Genomic DNA, 16117 nt, shown 5'->3' with positions numbered 1-16117 from the left:
AAGGGTTACGTTTCACACCCAATTAGAATAAAATATTCTATGTGCATTCATAGGATTTATGCTTAGTACAGCAATGTATGAGCTCTAAACAAGCCAACAAACCATGTTACCATGTAAAGTTCATGTAAAATTAGGTGTTCAAAACAATTCATCATATTACATCATCCTGGCCATGTGTCCTTCCAATGCTCCACTACATTCCAGGACTGTTGGGTTTTACACCCTTTCTTCACCCAGATTTGTGCAGCTTTTAATGAAACCCACAGACTGGGGTCCTTGTGACAGTAGCCATGTAATGAGGCTTTGTTTTTTCTATGCTGTTGCCACTTGGCAAATTATGGCTATTAGCTCAAAAAGGGTGTTCAGATTCCAGAAATAAAAATTTGCCTTTGATATAATTTGAAGCATTGACCTCAATGTAACCTGTAAAAGCAATGGTTTACAACTTATTCTGCGGGCCAACTTTAACAACAATTTCACAGTGTCTGAAACACTAATATAGGGCCTCTTGTATTGCTATTATTTCTAAACCGCAAAATTTGCAGACAGACGTTACGTTTTTAAGGACACCAAAGTCTAACATAACGTGCAGTTTTGTTCAAAATACATTTTCCACGATTTTCCATTCACACAAGCAGATCCTAAGCTGAGCAGATCATGAATTCTGTCTTTTTCATTGAGTGATATCCATAACCTACTCACGTTTCTACGCGTAATATAACAAATATGTAACAATATACATGTTTAAATTGTAGGCGTGTATCAGTGATTTACTCTGGGAATACACCGTTTTGAGGAAGTTTTACTTAGATGATATTCTATTTATGCAATCCAAAAAACCCCTCAAATATTATATAATGTTTCTGCTGGGAAATATGTTTTAAACAACTTAGCACGACACCGGCAAATAAATGGTGCGGTTTGTGAAGCCGAGTCAGATTTTCCAATACCTCAGCGTGTCACAGTGCTCAACTTAATGTTAAGCAAGCAGACAGCGTTCCTTGGAGCATTCACTAAGGTAGGTTTATTTTTTTTGTTTTTTTGTTTAAAAAACCCCAAAAAACTCCGTTCGAATCCTTCGGTCGTGTAGCACGATAAGCTCTCAAATATGAGTAGGCATACTTGTTGGTTATTAATTAGACCTAAAAACGGAGGGTCAAGAAAAACAATGCTCCGCTTCGCCTGTTTGGGAGCACGACATATGTTTCAAATTGTAAAGTTCGCTTTGATTGCAGACTGAAAGGAAATTCTGGGTAAACCAGATTAAGGGAGACAGTGTTAACATTTTAACGCTATAACACAATTCATATTTGTTACGTATGTCGATTTTTGATATCATGTTTGAGTTTAAAATACTGTTGAAAGGCTCCACTGAATTTACTGATGGCTTATTGGAACGAGGTGACACCACGCTCAAAACATGCTTTATACATACGTAACATTTTCCAAAATTATAAACACATAAAAGTAATGCTAGGATTGATGTTTATGTTGAATATTACCGTAACAAAAACATGACAGAAGAATAACTGTTTTAAACAAACAATTTAGATGGTTCCCATTTATGTCCTGGAGGATATTCTACTTTCATTTGTGTGTGGACCCAGTTGGGCAGTTCTAAAGGATTATGATAGACTGAAGCTTCTCAGGATCTGGACCGGGAACTTGTGTACATGTTACATGTGCTTCTTCATTATTTTTCCTACTGCAACAGGATGACATGGATTTTGGTGTCCAACTACCTGCTCCTTCTGGGCATGTGGTACCCTGGAGACTGCTTGGGGGTGGAGTCTGACATGGAAAGCAGAAACTGGGAGTGGGGGTCTGGTCTGCAGGAGCTTCTGCACAGTTTTCCTGCAGACAGTCCCTTTGTGACAGAGTCGCCTGGAAGGCCAGCCAACTGCACTCAGCGGTTTTGGCTGCCTCCGTCATCAGCCGTGTGCTGGGATGACATCGCAGGGCCAGAGGAGTTTGAGCAGACCCGTCTGCTGGTGCTTCAGAACCGGGCAGCACTGCATGCTGTGTCCCAGGCTAGTGGCCTAGAGGAAGGTGGATCTTCCTATGACCAACAGGCCAGAGAAGGCATGGAGGGAGTTCGGGCAGAGCACCTCAGCATTGCACAGACAGTAGACTCTATACAGAAGGTCTTCTTCAGTTTGGAGGAGAAGAGGAAGCAGGGAGGGGAGCTCTATACCTACTCCAGGTAATTTGCATTCCTGCCATATTGCCTGCTGTAAACTAAACTGTGTCTGAAGAAAATGTTTTGGAGCCCTCTAGCACTGCTGAATTCCATCAGAATTAAAAAAATTATTCAGAAAAATAGGACCTTTGTATAAGAACTTTAAATCAGTTTAAAAGGCCTCCCAAGCAATGCAGCTGAGTAGACCAATGTATGTCTTGTCTCCAACAAAGCTGAATGCATTTCAAAATGTTTTGTGATTGGAATGAATACATTTAAGGTTTGGTTCACAAAAGAGTTTGGTCGTTTCTCTGTCAATTTAGACTAGCTCTGCCATCATTCCAAATTCAAAAACATCAAACGTCAGTGTTTATTGTAATTAGGTAAACAATGTTTCTGTCATTAGTTTAAAGGAGCAGATTAGAAACACTATGGACTCCATAAATGGCAAGGAACAGATGGCAGCCCTCCTGGAACAACACCTCTCTAATCTAGAGATGACCTTAGACTCCATGCAACACCGACTAACCAAACTACTGGCATACTAAAAGGTGTTAAAATGGATAATTCATGATACACTTGAGTGCAATGCATGCCTATGATGAAGCAGAATTTAACATAAAAAGCAGGCTTAAAACAGTCTATAGTGTATCTTTTTTAGCTATTGTATATTTTTGTCTTTAATGATGTTATCAAGTTTGGCATTCTTTCAGTTATTTTTATTGACCCTGTGTTCCCCTAACACAGTGACAATAAAATATATTTTCAGGCTCACAGCTTCCAGGCTGTTCCATAGTGATCTAACATACTGCTGTGTTTGACACTTTCAGTAATGCCCTTATTTAAAAAAAAGAAAAAAATGTTTTACCCCAATCAATTAACAAGCTTTTCAATGATGGAGAAAAAGTGAAAGTAATCAAATAAAATGAAGTTTAAAAAAAAAATCACAATTTTTAAATTTATTGAAAACATACCAATCATACAGTACACTATACAAAATGTCAAACACATTACAAATTTCAAGTAAAAACATTCACAACTTGGAAATTTAGTGCGTGGCCAGACTACCAATAGCATAAAAAACAGCTTTGCTCAGTAAGCAGTTTTCACACCCTACCCTGAAGCACAGCAGCGAATGCACATAGGTATACTATAAATGGAATCCATAGAAAATTTGCTATGAAACTAGATCTCCAGTTAATCAGTGCATAATTTTGATTATTAGACTAACAAAAAAAAACCCGTACATCTTATCCATTTATTTCACTTGAACAATGTACGTATTGACATTTATCCACTTTTTTTTCCTCAGCAGGTGTGACAAAAAGTGAGACAGTGTAATGCCCATTCAAAGATACACAGAAACTATTTTATGCCCTGGGCAACACTGCTTTCAAGGCATCTGTGTCTCAGGGATTTGAGCCAGCTATTGATATGCATACAATAAAGGACTGTATGAGTGAACAAGGAGCTTCTCAAAGAACTTGGGTAAGACATACAATGGACATAATTACAAGATGTACACTCTCAGGCACTCTGCAGCCAGCTGCTTTGTTGGTTTTAGGCTACAAGTTCTCTGGTGGAGATTAAAAAACTATAGTCTAAAGTAGTTAGTGACTATTCCAACAACAACTGTCGTGATTATGGTGGAAAAGAGGGAAGGAATAAACAAACACAAAGCCAAACTACATTAACACCCAAACACATCAAAAGTGAAAAAGTACAGATGTTTGGGTGAAATGTCTGAAATTTAATCCTGTACTCTCAGCTCTGAGGAATGAGGTTAGACTTTTTTTTTGGAACCTGTTCACATCATGTTATACACTAATATTGAAGATGATGTAACAGTTCAATGTAATGCCTGTTTAAGGGCTGTTCAGCAGTGTCAGTTGTCATCAACTTCCTCCATTTCCTCTAGGGACTTTAAATAGTCCCTAGCCAAGATTTTCTTTGGAAGAATGTCTAGGAAAAGAAAAAGAATATAAAACAAGATTTTACTTAAATAAGCAGGGTTTGTGTTTGATAACATTATGGCTAGGATGTTTGCACATAATCTACAACACAACTGCAACAGCTGTAATGGCAATTTGGATTGGGCAAAGCTTTCATACCTGATATATTAAGATAAACTGTCATTTTATGTGAATGTTAAAAATGCCCCAGTTGTTCTTTTTGCTTTGTTGCAGTTACATATGGCCAAATATATTTCTCTTGACCAGCCTAAAAGAACATCCGGTTCTGATTATGTGCAAAAATTTGTGAAATAACTTGTGAAATACTGTTTCCTTATACACATATTTTTTCCTGATCTGACTGGAAAAAAATAAAGGGAGCTACCTGTAACTCAATTAAACATGACCTAATTGGAAAAAAATGTGATAAAAATATATCAGTAATGTGAACTTCAGGTATTGGGTGATGAATTTCATCTAAACGGCTGAACGGAAACTGAACTGACTGAAAATAAACCCCAGCTCTGATAAAAGGCTACTATCGTCTTCCCTAGTATTACAACACATGGTTGGTGTAACGTTACAACACACCAAAACTACTGCCTGTTACCTACAGAAGCCTCTGACAAACAGAAAGCTCTCACCTGTAAGAAACTGAAAGGTTTCCGTCTCTTCTGCAGCATCAGCAAGATCGCTGTATGAAAGTGTGTTTTTTTGCTTTCCAGATCCTTTATTATACGATGATAAAGCCAAGTGTTGAACGAAAAGCTCCTAGCAATAATATAACATATGAATACAGAGCAGGCGGTAATGAAAGAAGGTACACGTTACTTTGGCTATGACTCGATTCTTTAGACGTAAAGTAAGTTAGCATTTTGTTAAACAAAACGTTAGATTTGTCAACACAGCTGATATTGACAAGAAAATGACCAATCTACACCACAGCATTGAACGCATGTAGTTAAAGTAGCCAACTAAGATAGCTAACGAGTAGCAAGCTAGCCAGCCAAGTGATTTTCAGTCACTTTTATTTGTTATGTTTTACAAACATACGAGTATGCGTTTATGATTAAGAGTAAAGTTAAAGGATACTCTAGCTAGCTAGTTAAGTCTGAAGCAGATCACATCTATAAGATCGACTAACATTTGTGACTACCATCAGTTTATAGTTGGCTGAATTAGATAGCTAACGTAACTATAGCTTGGTACTCAATTGGCTCAAAAACAGCCAGCTAGCCAGCTAGCTACCTAGCTAGGTATAAAAAATATATATCTTTGGTCGCAAAGTACCGTTGCTTTCGTCGTCAAGAAAAGGGCATCCTGGTTAATACATGAGACATCAGGAGAGCTTTTCATTATTAATTTTACGCGTGACATAGGGAGGGAAACGTTTTTGTTGTTAGCGGCACGCTCAACTTTATTCTCCACGGTCTTTCCGGACATCTTTTCAGAAATTGTTTGCGAGTATGACTAACGGAAGTGCCTCGACTGTTTTTGTAATCTCAACCAATGGCTAGATGGGAATTGGAGTTTCATAGTCAATGTCCTTTTTCGGAAAACAGTAATGTGGTTATAAAAAGATTATCCATTGCGCGTATACTAAAATTTATATAAATTCTTCAAGATTTTACTACGGTAACCTAATTGTAAAGAACAAACAGTAGCGAAGGCTATTTAGATACAAAGTGCAACAAGATCGGGAAACTACATTTCCCATAATCGTATAGTTGTTTTCTTATTCACCTGCAAGTAAACATTACGCGCTTGTAGTTTTACAAGCGCATATATGCGGCCTTAACAGATGTTAATTTTACTTTTAAGAACTACATTATCCGCAAAGTATTTCTCGCGAATCTCAGGAGTATTTCTTTATCGGTCGCTGTTTGTGTTCTGTCCGTCTGAGGCAATTTTTCTGCTTAATGAAATCAAATAATGAATTTGGTAGGAACAGGGATACAGGACCCGGCCGCTGGCCCGGTACAGGGTCCGCATCTTTTACATGCAATCCCCGCAAATTTAGCGAGAAAATCGCTTTGCACAATCAACGGCAAGCTGAAGACACCGCTGCTTTCCAAGAGGTTATGATGGACATCACTTCCACCAGGGTGAGTCAAGTTGACTCAGAAAACTCTTAGGCCTTAGTTTGTGGTTTTATAGGCTTAACGGATCGGGAATGCTTCACCGACATGCTCCATACGTGAGCTAAAAAAAGTTATTTAGATGTCTGGAGATGCAATTCAGTAAACCTCTTTTACTGTGGTTTGAATTTTGCGAGATTCTAGATATGTTAAACCAGGTTATATAGTAAATCTTCCATGTTACTAACGGTACTTAAGAATGGTGTTTATCTCTGCCTATGCTAACCTGCTTTTGTAGCCTTATTTGCCAGATGACATCGTAAACATGCATGGAGCGTTTGTTTTAAACTTTTAAACATTTCTATAAATGGGACACGAAGTCAAGCTATTGCATTGACCTCAATATATTCACCGACACTGTAGATTCAGGCTCAGAGAGCTAGACAAGCACGCAGTCTGGCTCCATATGGAGGATCCCTGCCAAATGTAAATCATATATCAAAATCTGCAGATACCCAGGTGAGTCCTTTGCACCTTTCTTTTAGTCGTAACTAATAATTACACATTTTCACTATGTCATGGTGGTTAGGCAGAGATAGACCATTGATTCTGGACTTCACAAAAATAATTTTATTTTATGACGTTTTGTAACTGAACAATTGAAATGTTAGCTAATATTCAATTACCATGTTCTAAGCATTCAAATCTTATTTCCACATGAAGCCTCTACCAATGGGTGAAACCAGTGTGTGTGGTTTTTAAATTATTTTGTATCATGTTTTTATTAAACATACCTGAAACGATGAACACAGTTTACCACTCAGTTTATTTGGTGGGCTGGTAGTACTTAGGAACATGAAAATTTGTAAGGTGCCTAGAGGAAGATATTGTGCAGTCTGTAATTATTATTATTTTAGCATGTCACATACATATAAAAGATATGTTGTGTTTCATTGATTTAAAAGATTGCCTTGTTCCTCACCATCCAGCTAACCACAGAAGGTCCATGCTCTAAATGCTAGTCGGTTAGGATGTTTGCAATCGTGTGAAAGTACCAAAAACTACAATGACTTAATTTCTCAGTGGTCAGTACATCCTTTACTTTTGAAGAGTAGGTAAGATGAATTTCATGCTTTATGTATACTATGCCAGACCTAAATACTACATGTAAGGGCCAAGTTTGGTATAATTTATATTATAGATTTCTAGATCAAATTGGTCAGCTCTGGTAGCTAGCTAAATAGATTATTTATGTAGCATAGTGTCATGTCCTTGTTCCCTGTATGTCATTCTTTTGGGGGTGTGATGCCATCCTTTTAGGGGTTATTAAAGTGCCCACCCTACATAGCCATCATGAACATCAAAATCAACTGTTTTATATATTTCTAACCAATTCCTTACAGACTACACTGTGTGTAAAACAAACACAGACATTGAAAATACACTCCAGGGCAAAAAAGGGGCCAAACCCAAAATTATATAATAAAGGTCTCAACAAGATATATTTGGAAATTTTTGAACACATAGACATGTTAGTTTGAATTTTATCAAAACGTTTAGATCTTTTCATGATTTTATCTTTGTGTTTAAGAAGACAATGTAAGTGAATTTCCAGCATCCCTCCCCAAGAGTTAAATGCTGCAGTAAGACTAGCAAAGGTCTCAGGAGAGCCTTTTTTAGGTCAATTTCCTGACCAATGATTTGTTCTTAGAACCTCTACATTTAATTTTGAGTTTGGCCCCCCTTTTTTGGCCAGGAATGTATGTTTGCATACATGTAATTTATACTGACTGTCAGCAGGTTTGCTTTCCTTTTTCAGGTAGTCTCCAAGATTACAGTGACCTTGGCTTCTGTGCCTTCGTTTCTTTCCTGTCTAGCACCCAACACTTTACTCTCTTGGTCTTATTTGTACACATATAGAGCCTCGACTGTAGCTTTGCCACCCAGCAGCAGCACCTGAGGCCAGACCATGGAAAGAGAGATGTCCGAGCTGGAGCCCTTGGAAGACCAAATAGGAGACATGTATCCATCATAGTAAAACTAAGAATCTGTTTCTACTGTGTTCATTAACAAGTCAGAAATCATAGGCTTATGATCATAGAGAAGACTATGATAATCCTCCAAAGGCTAAAATGATGACATGTTTTCTACTCTGTGATTACAAGTCACAAGATTATAACCTTAACTGTACTTTATAGACTGACAGTGCCCCCTATCTGTCTTTCCAATTATCGCCTCACTCAAGCTCCATTTGGCGAAGGTGATGTTATGAATAACTCTTTCACCATTTGCTTTGGGTTTTAAGCATTTCTTACTGCAAATTAATTTCCTTGACATTTACCAAAATGATTTTGAACCCTTCTTAATATGTATGGATGTGTTGAGATTCCCACTTGTTTCTTTAAAATTCGGTCCCTTCCAAAGGAACTGGTCCAGTAGATCTGTGAATGAAAAAAGCCAGGTGGACCAGCTACCAGTAACAACCCTGAATAGGTGAGTGGAAATCTGTGTAATATATCCTAACTTCTCTGCTACTCAGTGGATCTTCTTAGGACCTATTGTTTCTGTTTTTAGGACTAACTCAGACTCTGCCCTCCACACCAGTGTGAGGATTACCAACATTGGTGATACAAATCCTACCCAGGTTTTGACAGCCTGTTCCAGAAAGAGTGGTGGGTTTCTTTCTGTGACTTTCTCTGTTATACTAAGAATCTATTATAGTAATACAGGATTACACAGTTATGGAAAGCTAGCAATTTGAGTTCAAGTCAGCAGGACTCCAAATTGCTTTTCATATTTCTTGTTATTGTTGAAGTTAATTATACTTCCTACTACCATTAATATTATTAATGATGATAATAATCATTATTTTAAATCAAGGTTTACAAAAGTGGTTTATAGAAAGATACAGTAGAATGATATAACTGAACCAATGATATCTTTTTTCATCTGTGTTTTTAAAGTGTTGGGTTTTGCCATTTTTTCCACTTTTGCTATGGTATTCATCTTTCACTTTTGTTATGGTAACTGTGGCACAATGGTTTATTACTTTGTGTTTTAAGGTGATCCTTCACTTTTCAGACTAATAGAGTAACTGATATCTTAGATGATTCAATAATTCCCTCAATTAACATTTTTTTTTTCCACCAAGGGCAACCATTGTTTCTGCATCCTGTCCCTCGGATTCAGGAAAATGTTCAAGAGGAGGGGATGTTCAACTCACAGAAGGTGTTTTACCTAAATTTAAAATGCTTGTATAGATATTAGATATTTAAATTAAGAGTTTATTATAATGTAATATCTTTATTCAGCTGTCATCAATGTTACCAGGATGTGATACCTCTGGAAAACAGTAAGTTTCCTACTTTTATCATGTCTAAATCCACACCAAATCTATACAGTATATTGAAAAATTTCTTGCAGCATGATTGACTTCAGATTATAATATAATCAATTTTTTATATTTTAACATTATATTTTCATATGATATGGTGCTTTTCATCTTTTTCTGTCACTCCAGTGTTCTCTGTGCTCCGGAGGTGAGCTGTTCTTTCCCAGATGTCCCTTCTCTCAGCACCAGTGGCTCTCTCCCAGACCTGTCCAGTCTGCACCTGCCGTCTGCTGTGTCTGAGCTCCTGGATCCAGACCCTCGGAGCCACACCTCCTCTCTCTGCAGCCCCACCAGCATGCATCACCTTCTCAGCACTCCTGCACATTCTACTGTCACGACCGGCAGGGATTTTCCTCTGCCAAGTACAATACCCGAACCAGATTTTTAAGATGGTTGATTGGTCGTCATCATTCCACATATACTAACACAAGATATGAGTAACTGGCCTATGGACAGCTGTTTTAATTAACAAAAAGACTGTGATGTAAACTAGGAGGTGGCCATCTACCCAGTAAAGTTCTAAGCCTTTCAGGATTTGTGATCAGAACCAATTTGTACAATTTGTTTTGTGTTTCTTGTTTTTTCAGGTTTGTCATCATCTCTCCAGTTGTTCACTAGCAGTCCCTTGCTTCCATCTTCACTCAGCAACCCCAACCTCCAGTCAACGCTTAGCAGCCATTCTCTGCCCAACTCTCTTAGCTCCACAGCCCTGTGCCTGTCGCTGAGCAACTCCTCCCGGAAGGCCTCCTACAGCAACCAGTCCCTACAGTCCTCCCTTAGTAGCTCCTCTCTGAGTAACCAGTCTCTCCAGTCAGCAACCAGCCATTGCAGTTATAGCAGTGGGATTGGTGGATCTCGCTCTTGCTCCTCCTCATCTCTTTCTTGCTCACCACATGCATCTGGACAAGTTACAATGCCACATACCACTTCATCACGGAAGAGAACCCAGCTCAATCCATTAATAATGCCCAGTGGTGGAGAATCTCTTTGGCAACAACCAAAGCAGTTCTCACCCAATGTGTCCCAAACACTGTACTCAATAACCCAGGTAAGATTTAATTCTAATAGAAGATGGACATCATTAAACCATGGGGAATTTAATTATTATGGAAATTAATGGCATCACATGACAAAAAGCTTTCCTACGTCTGTTGCTGCTGTGTCAAACTATTTTTTTCCAGTATACTTTTCCCATATCAACAGTAAATTCCTTGCAACATGCTAACAGTATATTCAGAAATGTAAATTCAGTATATTGTAATATATTTTCAAAATATTCGATATGAGTTATTTAATGTTATTATATTTTTGTATACTATTTTCATGTAATTTATCTGTTATTTGGTTCATCTCTTAGGGTGTCCCACTTAATACAAACAAAATGTCACAGGAGACCAAACAATTAACATATTGCTATAGTCAGCTTCCTCCACCAGAGTCTCCAGTGGCATGTCAGTCTTTGCAGCACCATCAACCAGAGACATGGCTTCATTTGGGACAAGAAACAAGCCAGAAATGCCAGAATGCCTTGCAGCAGTCAAGTTCTCAAAGTACAGCCCAACCACAGTATTCCCAGCATCAGCAGGCAACGTTGGTCCCACCATCAGATGAAAATAACTCACAGCAACACCTGGTGAACCCACAACAACATGCATCCCAGCATCAGGTGTATGAACAAAAACAAATCTTGCATCATCAGTACCAGCAGGCTCAGTATCCACAACGATCATCATTGTATCATCAACATTGTCTACAGACTCAGGAATATATACAGCAGCAGTCACAACAACATCCACTGCACCACCACACACAGTCACTGCAGCACCACGAAGAATATGAGGAACTTAAACAATGTTGGAATCCACAAGTACAACTGTTACACCCCAACCAGTATCAGCAGCCGTACCAATACCAAAGCCAGCATGAAGGTCCACAATACAAACCACAGCAGCTGCTTTCACCACCCAACCTAATTACTGCTCAGGATAAAGATATATGCTGGCAGAATCCTGGAAACCAAAAGAACTTGCCAAACATGACACTAGAAAGACCTCGTAGGGCATGTGCACGTGCAAAGGAAATGCCAAAACTACAGTCCAAAATGTCTGGCTATGAAACCCGAAGAGAGAAAACAGCTCGCTATCCTAAAGTGACCCATTCTCAGAGAAGTCCTCTCCAGTTTTGCGGAATGGCTTCAACAAGTTCACTGGATCAGGAATATGAACATTACAGTGTAAGTGATGTTCTTTCTTGTAAATCTGATTGTGCTAGCTACAATTATAGCAAAAATATAAAACCATAATATGAGTGGCTGGTCTTTCAAATAAATTCAGAAGTCCACTTAATCATTTTAGATAATCTAATTTTACCTTCTACAATTTGTATTTATATGTACCAAGATGTAGCAAATCTTTTGTGTTAATCTTTTGTGTTGATTTTGTGTTAAGTTGCACTTTATTTTACAGGAATCCTACACTGGTCTTTATCTGACACCCAGCCAAACAGAGGCCCTCTCACAGAAGGTAGCCCTGAACTTTTATCTTTTGACAGATTATATGGTTATCTACAAGCAATTATCTGGTTATCTACAACTTTGTCCAAGATTGCTCAGCCTGTTTTAAGCCCCATAACCCTCATCTATTGTGCAGCTTGGCCAACTCTATAAAGAGCCCTCGGATATTACCAGAATTTCTGACACTAAGTTTGAGGATGTAGAGGGGAAAGATGTACCTGTTGTTGAGCACTTCAGACACCTACAAACCCAAAGTCATAGTGATGAAGGGTTGCAGAGTCTTTCCAGCATCATTATTACAGGTGAGGCATCTTTCTGTAATGTTTGTGGTATAATAGGAGCAATACAACCTTTTTTCAGTTCTTTTAGATTCTTGTACATTCCTGTTCCATTGCCCTCTCTTACCAACTCCCAAGCCTAAATTCATTTCCATTATTTTTTCCAGTGCCATCTGCCTGCATAGATGATGAGAGTTCAGACCTGCCAGTCTCGGTCTCTGAGTTTAAACTGGAGCCTTTTGCTATGGGAGAATGAGTGAGCTGAGGGCGCACTATACACTGGAGGGCTTTAGTTACATGGTGAGACAGAGCAAGATTCAGCTAAACAGTAATGGACAGGAGTTACCAAGAAGTGTAATTCTGACTTTTAATCAATAGACATGGGACATGGTCCCCTTTGTAAATTTGTAAAGAAAATTTTAGATATAGTATATAAAATAGACCCAGATGGTCTTTGTGAGCTTACGCTTTGCACCAATATGCATAACACAATGAACATTTGTTGATATTTGAGTCTGTACTTTTAAAGTACTTTAGTTAGATATAAGATGTGTGCTTAAAATATTAAATTCACAAATTAGGAAATGCAAGCTTAATATCCTTTATGATGCTCATTATTTGATTGGTATTCTTAATTGTCTTGGTGTTTTCTGAGGTTCCTGTGCTTCTGAATCTCCAGGTCAGATGCAGCTCTGTACTGTTTATTCATGTTGTGTGTGAACAGCATGTGAGCCTTCTTCTGCATACTAGCACTATCTCCAATTTTAGCTGGGCTAAAATTACTTTCTGTCTCTTATGGAGTTCAGAGAGACAGAAGGTAATTTTAGCCCAGCTAAAATTTTCTTGTCATTGAGAAGTCATATTCACTCCTCTCAATTTTTAAAGGCATTTTCTTTCATCTGCTACATGTATTGCTAGCATATATCTGGCACATTGCCAATATATATCTTTAACCCTGGTACATAGCTAAAATGTATTGTTAACCCTGGTACATTGCTAACATGTACCTTTAACACTGGCACATTGCTAACACATGTCTTTAACCCTGGCACATTGCTAACATATGACTTTAACCATGGCACATTGATAACCCATGACTTTAACCCTGGCACATTGCTAACATGTATCTTTAACCCTGGCACATTGCTAACACATATCTTTAATCCTGGCATTTTGTTAACACATGTCTTTAACCCTGGCTGTATCATATGTCTCTTTCAGGAAATTTGGTCTTTTCTCTTTCAACTCTGCATTTTTGGAAGTTGTGGGCAGTTGACCACCTTCATATTCTGCTGAAGTACAGAAATGTATTTATACATTTGTTTGGTTTTCTTGGCAATAAGAAAAAAAGCAGATCTGTGTCTTGAGTAAATTCATTAAATTAATCTGTAAGCATCTATGACTCGATATAATGGCAACAGCCAATTTGACTATAAGGCAACTGGTCAACATACAATGGTTGAACAATTAACAGACTGCAGTCAAATGATGCCATGCATTGTAATATGTTATTGTGAAGGCAACTGTGAAATCATGCTTGTGGCATGGGCAGATCTAACCCAGGGAAGGCCAAGAGTAGGCCAAGGTAGTCTCAGACAAATCCCAAGTACACATGCCTCAACCCCCCACCCCCAAACAAACAGTTAATATGACAGCCAGAACTGACCCCATGCACATAATGTGCAATGGAGCTGTGTTTGCTAATGTAGGAACATACTGAACACACACTCTAATAAGGCTTATTTATAGAATAAAAACAAACACTGAAATAAGAGTCATTTCTAGAATAAAAGGTGGTTTAGTAGATGGTGCATGTTATACAATGTTCCATAAACCAATTATGTCCACTGGGATTTGCCTAATTTACATATAGATCTTGCAACAGGAAAATGTACACCCTTAGCATTTAGTAACACATCACAACATACCTGACAAATCAGAAAGGACAGGTGAATGAATGTTTAATATTTTGCAAATCATAGATAGATCATATTGATTATGATATATAAATTACTTAACACAGGAAACTGCACTTTAAATAAGAACAAACACTTTAATTTGTGTTTATTAATGTCTTTAACCTGCTTTTTAATAGCAGATATGTTTAATAATATGACAGAAATTGCTTTTTCCTTAATTTCCTTTTCATTCTTTATTTTCCTTTTCTTTTTCTTTTTTCTTGTAATATGAGACAAGTTTTACCCCTTGAAACAGATTTTAAGTAAACATTTGTCCATTTGTTTTCTTTATTTGCTCACATATATAGGTAGTATTTTAGATTTTAACATAGTTTAACATTTTATTTCAGTTCAACAACATTTTAAAATTGTGTCACAGGGCAGATTGCTGCATTTGTTTTTTGTATCAAAATAGCTTGACAAATCAGGGTTTTGTGAGTCTGTCTGTTTGTCCATCTATCTATCTATTATTAAGCAAAGTAGTCCAGTAGATAACTAACATGAGTAGTTCTTGTTCTACAGTGAGAATGTAGAATCAATAACCATTAGTGGTAACTATTTTATGGCAGTTACCCAAGTAAACAGGTCTGATATATAATACCAAAGTGAAAGCATTGCCTTCTTAGGAGATAGTAATATGTGAGCTTCACTGTAAGCCTTTGATACTATACTGAGATATAAAGGACAAATTATAATTAAATGTGCTACATACAAGGTTGCTGATTATCTGTTCTGTGTGTTTAACAATAAGGCTATCCCAGTACTTGCCTTCTGTGGTAACTTTTAAAAATCACAGCTTTTCTCATATAACATTTATGTAATTAAATTTCAGCTCTTGGACTTATTAATTAAATGATTAGTTGTATTGCACCAATGGAAAAGTGCTCTTAGTAGGAAAAGAGTTTGAACATGTTTCCTATCCCATAAACCATTCTTCAGTAAAGGTATAGGATATGTATCAAAAGGCTGAATTTTGGTAAATTCATGAAATGCTAAAGGATATGTGATCACTGTGGTGGCATTATCTTCTTCAGGCTATACATACCATTAAGCCCAAACACTGCAGTGTAACTAGAGTGTGAATCTTTATGAAGGTCTAAGGAAATGCTCAGCCTTTATATGCCCATCTTTTATATTATGACATTTACACACCTGTTAGATTGTAATAAGGGACCAGGATAAAAGTTTTCATAAACAGCAAAAAGTGTTTTCTTTCTAATAATACACCAGCCATTGAACTTTCTGAGAAGAGCTGTACTCTCAATCTGATAGAGAACGATCATAACACTGGTAGGGGTGTTTTTTGTGGGGTTTTTGTGGGGGTTGGGGTGCACTATGTGAATTGAAAACGACTTATGTCACATGTACGCATTTTCTAGTTAACGTAAATAATCTCAAAGAATTAGATTCTGGATACCATTATAGAATCTAAACTCATAATATAAACTGCTCCGATTGGCCCTTGTTTCTGCTTTTATTGTGATGTGCTTAATCTTGATCAAATGTTGCAAAAAGTCATCAGTGGCTCTCATAGGGTATATTATTTATTGGTTTGCAAATGTGTAGCAGTTAATCAGTGCTGATGTGTTTTGTGCACATTAGTTTCATCTTATGAAGAATTGTCAGCTCATCCAACACATTAAAACACACATTAGGTAAATCACCAACCAAATCACCAATAGCATCTAAAAGAGAACCGTACCAATGAACTCGAATGCTCAGAAGTGTGGATTTGATAACACCTTATGGGAACCATTGAAGATAGCTGG

The 16117-nt window shown here is 37.6% G+C and overlaps 3 protein-coding genes across 11 annotated transcripts; 2 read left to right on the top strand and 1 right to left on the bottom strand.

Moving 5' to 3' along the window:
- Window positions 1-952: 952 nt before the first annotated feature.
- On the top strand, window positions 953-3680 carry si:ch211-57n23.1. Of its 4 annotated transcripts, none has more exons than XM_027012057.2 (4): window positions 953-1018; window positions 1715-2203; window positions 2586-2730; window positions 3495-3680. In XM_027012057.2, exons 2-3 carry the CDS (start codon window positions 1716-1718, stop codon window positions 2725-2727), a joined length of 630 nt encoding a protein of 209 aa, XP_026867858.2. In that variant the 5' UTR covers window positions 953-1018; window position 1715; the 3' UTR covers window positions 2728-2730; window positions 3495-3680. The 4 variants fall into 4 exon arrangements, with proteins under 4 accessions (XP_026867858.2, XP_026867857.2, XP_026867860.1 ...); XM_027012056.2 differs by having other exon boundaries at window positions 3492-3680; XM_027012059.2 differs by lacking the exon at window positions 2586-2730 and having other exon boundaries at window positions 3492-3680.
- chrac1 (chromatin accessibility complex subunit 1) lies at window positions 3124-5584 on the bottom strand. The gene is made up of 3 exons (XM_027012060.2): window positions 5422-5584; window positions 4776-4902; window positions 3124-4141 (listed from the first exon to the last, which is right to left on the bottom strand). The coding sequence occupies exons 1-3, from the start codon at window positions 5572-5574 to the stop codon at window positions 4065-4067; spliced, it is 357 nt and encodes a 118-aa protein (XP_026867861.1). The 5' UTR covers window positions 5575-5584; the 3' UTR covers window positions 3124-4064.
- Window positions 5585-5883: 299 nt separating this feature from the next.
- On the top strand, window positions 5884-15062 carry crtc2 (CREB regulated transcription coactivator 2). 6 transcript variants are annotated; one of them, XR_003410790.2, is made up of 16 exons: window positions 5884-6236; window positions 6633-6728; window positions 8130-8231; window positions 8408-8469; window positions 8634-8702; window positions 8784-8881; window positions 9361-9437; window positions 9521-9561; window positions 9730-9962; window positions 10188-10648; window positions 10958-11833; window positions 12066-12122; window positions 12249-12414; window positions 12558-12690; window positions 13046-13069; window positions 13612-15062. XR_003410790.2 is itself a non-coding variant. In XM_027012108.2 (15 exons), the coding sequence occupies exons 1-14, from the start codon at window positions 6051-6053 to the stop codon at window positions 12644-12646; spliced, it is 2613 nt and encodes an 870-aa protein (XP_026867909.2). In that variant the 5' UTR covers window positions 5884-6050; the 3' UTR covers window positions 12647-12690; window positions 13612-15062. The 6 variants fall into 6 exon arrangements, 4 of the variants coding, with proteins under 4 accessions (XP_026867909.2, XP_026867908.2, XP_026867907.2 ...); XR_003410789.2 differs by having other exon boundaries at window positions 12558-13069; XM_027012108.2 differs by lacking the exon at window positions 13046-13069.
- The last annotated feature ends 1055 nt before the right edge of the window (window positions 15063-16117 follow it).

The sequence above is a fragment of the Electrophorus electricus genome, chromosome 8 (assembly GCF_013358815.1).
Source record: "Electrophorus electricus isolate fEleEle1 chromosome 8, fEleEle1.pri, whole genome shotgun sequence".
NCBI classification, from domain to species: domain Eukaryota; kingdom Metazoa; phylum Chordata; class Actinopteri; order Gymnotiformes; family Gymnotidae; genus Electrophorus; species Electrophorus electricus.
Note: the sequence above shows the minus strand (reverse complement) of the source record. Positions and strands in the feature narration are given on the sequence as shown.

Coding starts and splice junctions, on each gene's coding strand:
- si:ch211-57n23.1 (XM_027012057.2), top strand. CDS start 1,716: ATGACATGGATTTTGGTGTCCAACTACCTGCTCCTTCTGGGCATGTGG. Junction 2,204..2,585: donor GAGCTCTATACCTACTCCAG/GTAATTTGCATT, acceptor TTCTGTCATTAG/TTTAAAGGAGCAGATTAGAA.
- chrac1 (XM_027012060.2), bottom strand. CDS start 5,574: ATGTCCGGAAAGACCGTGGAGAATAAAGTTGAGCGTGCCGCTAACAAC. Junction 4,903..5,421: donor TCTTGACGACGAAAGCAACG/GTACTTTGCGAC, acceptor TATTATTGCTAG/GAGCTTTTCGTTCAACACTT. Junction 4,142..4,775: donor AACCTTTCAGTTTCTTACAG/GTGAGAGCTTTC, acceptor TTCTTTTCCTAG/ACATTCTTCCAAAGAAAATC.
- crtc2 (XM_027012108.2), top strand. CDS start 6,051: ATGAAATCAAATAATGAATTTGGTAGGAACAGGGATACAGGACCCGGC. Junction 6,729..8,129: donor CAAAATCTGCAGATACCCAG/GTGAGTCCTTTG, acceptor GTACACATATAG/AGCCTCGACTGTAGCTTTGC. Junction 9,562..9,729: donor TGTGATACCTCTGGAAAACA/GTAAGTTTCCTA, acceptor CTGTCACTCCAG/TGTTCTCTGTGCTCCGGAGG.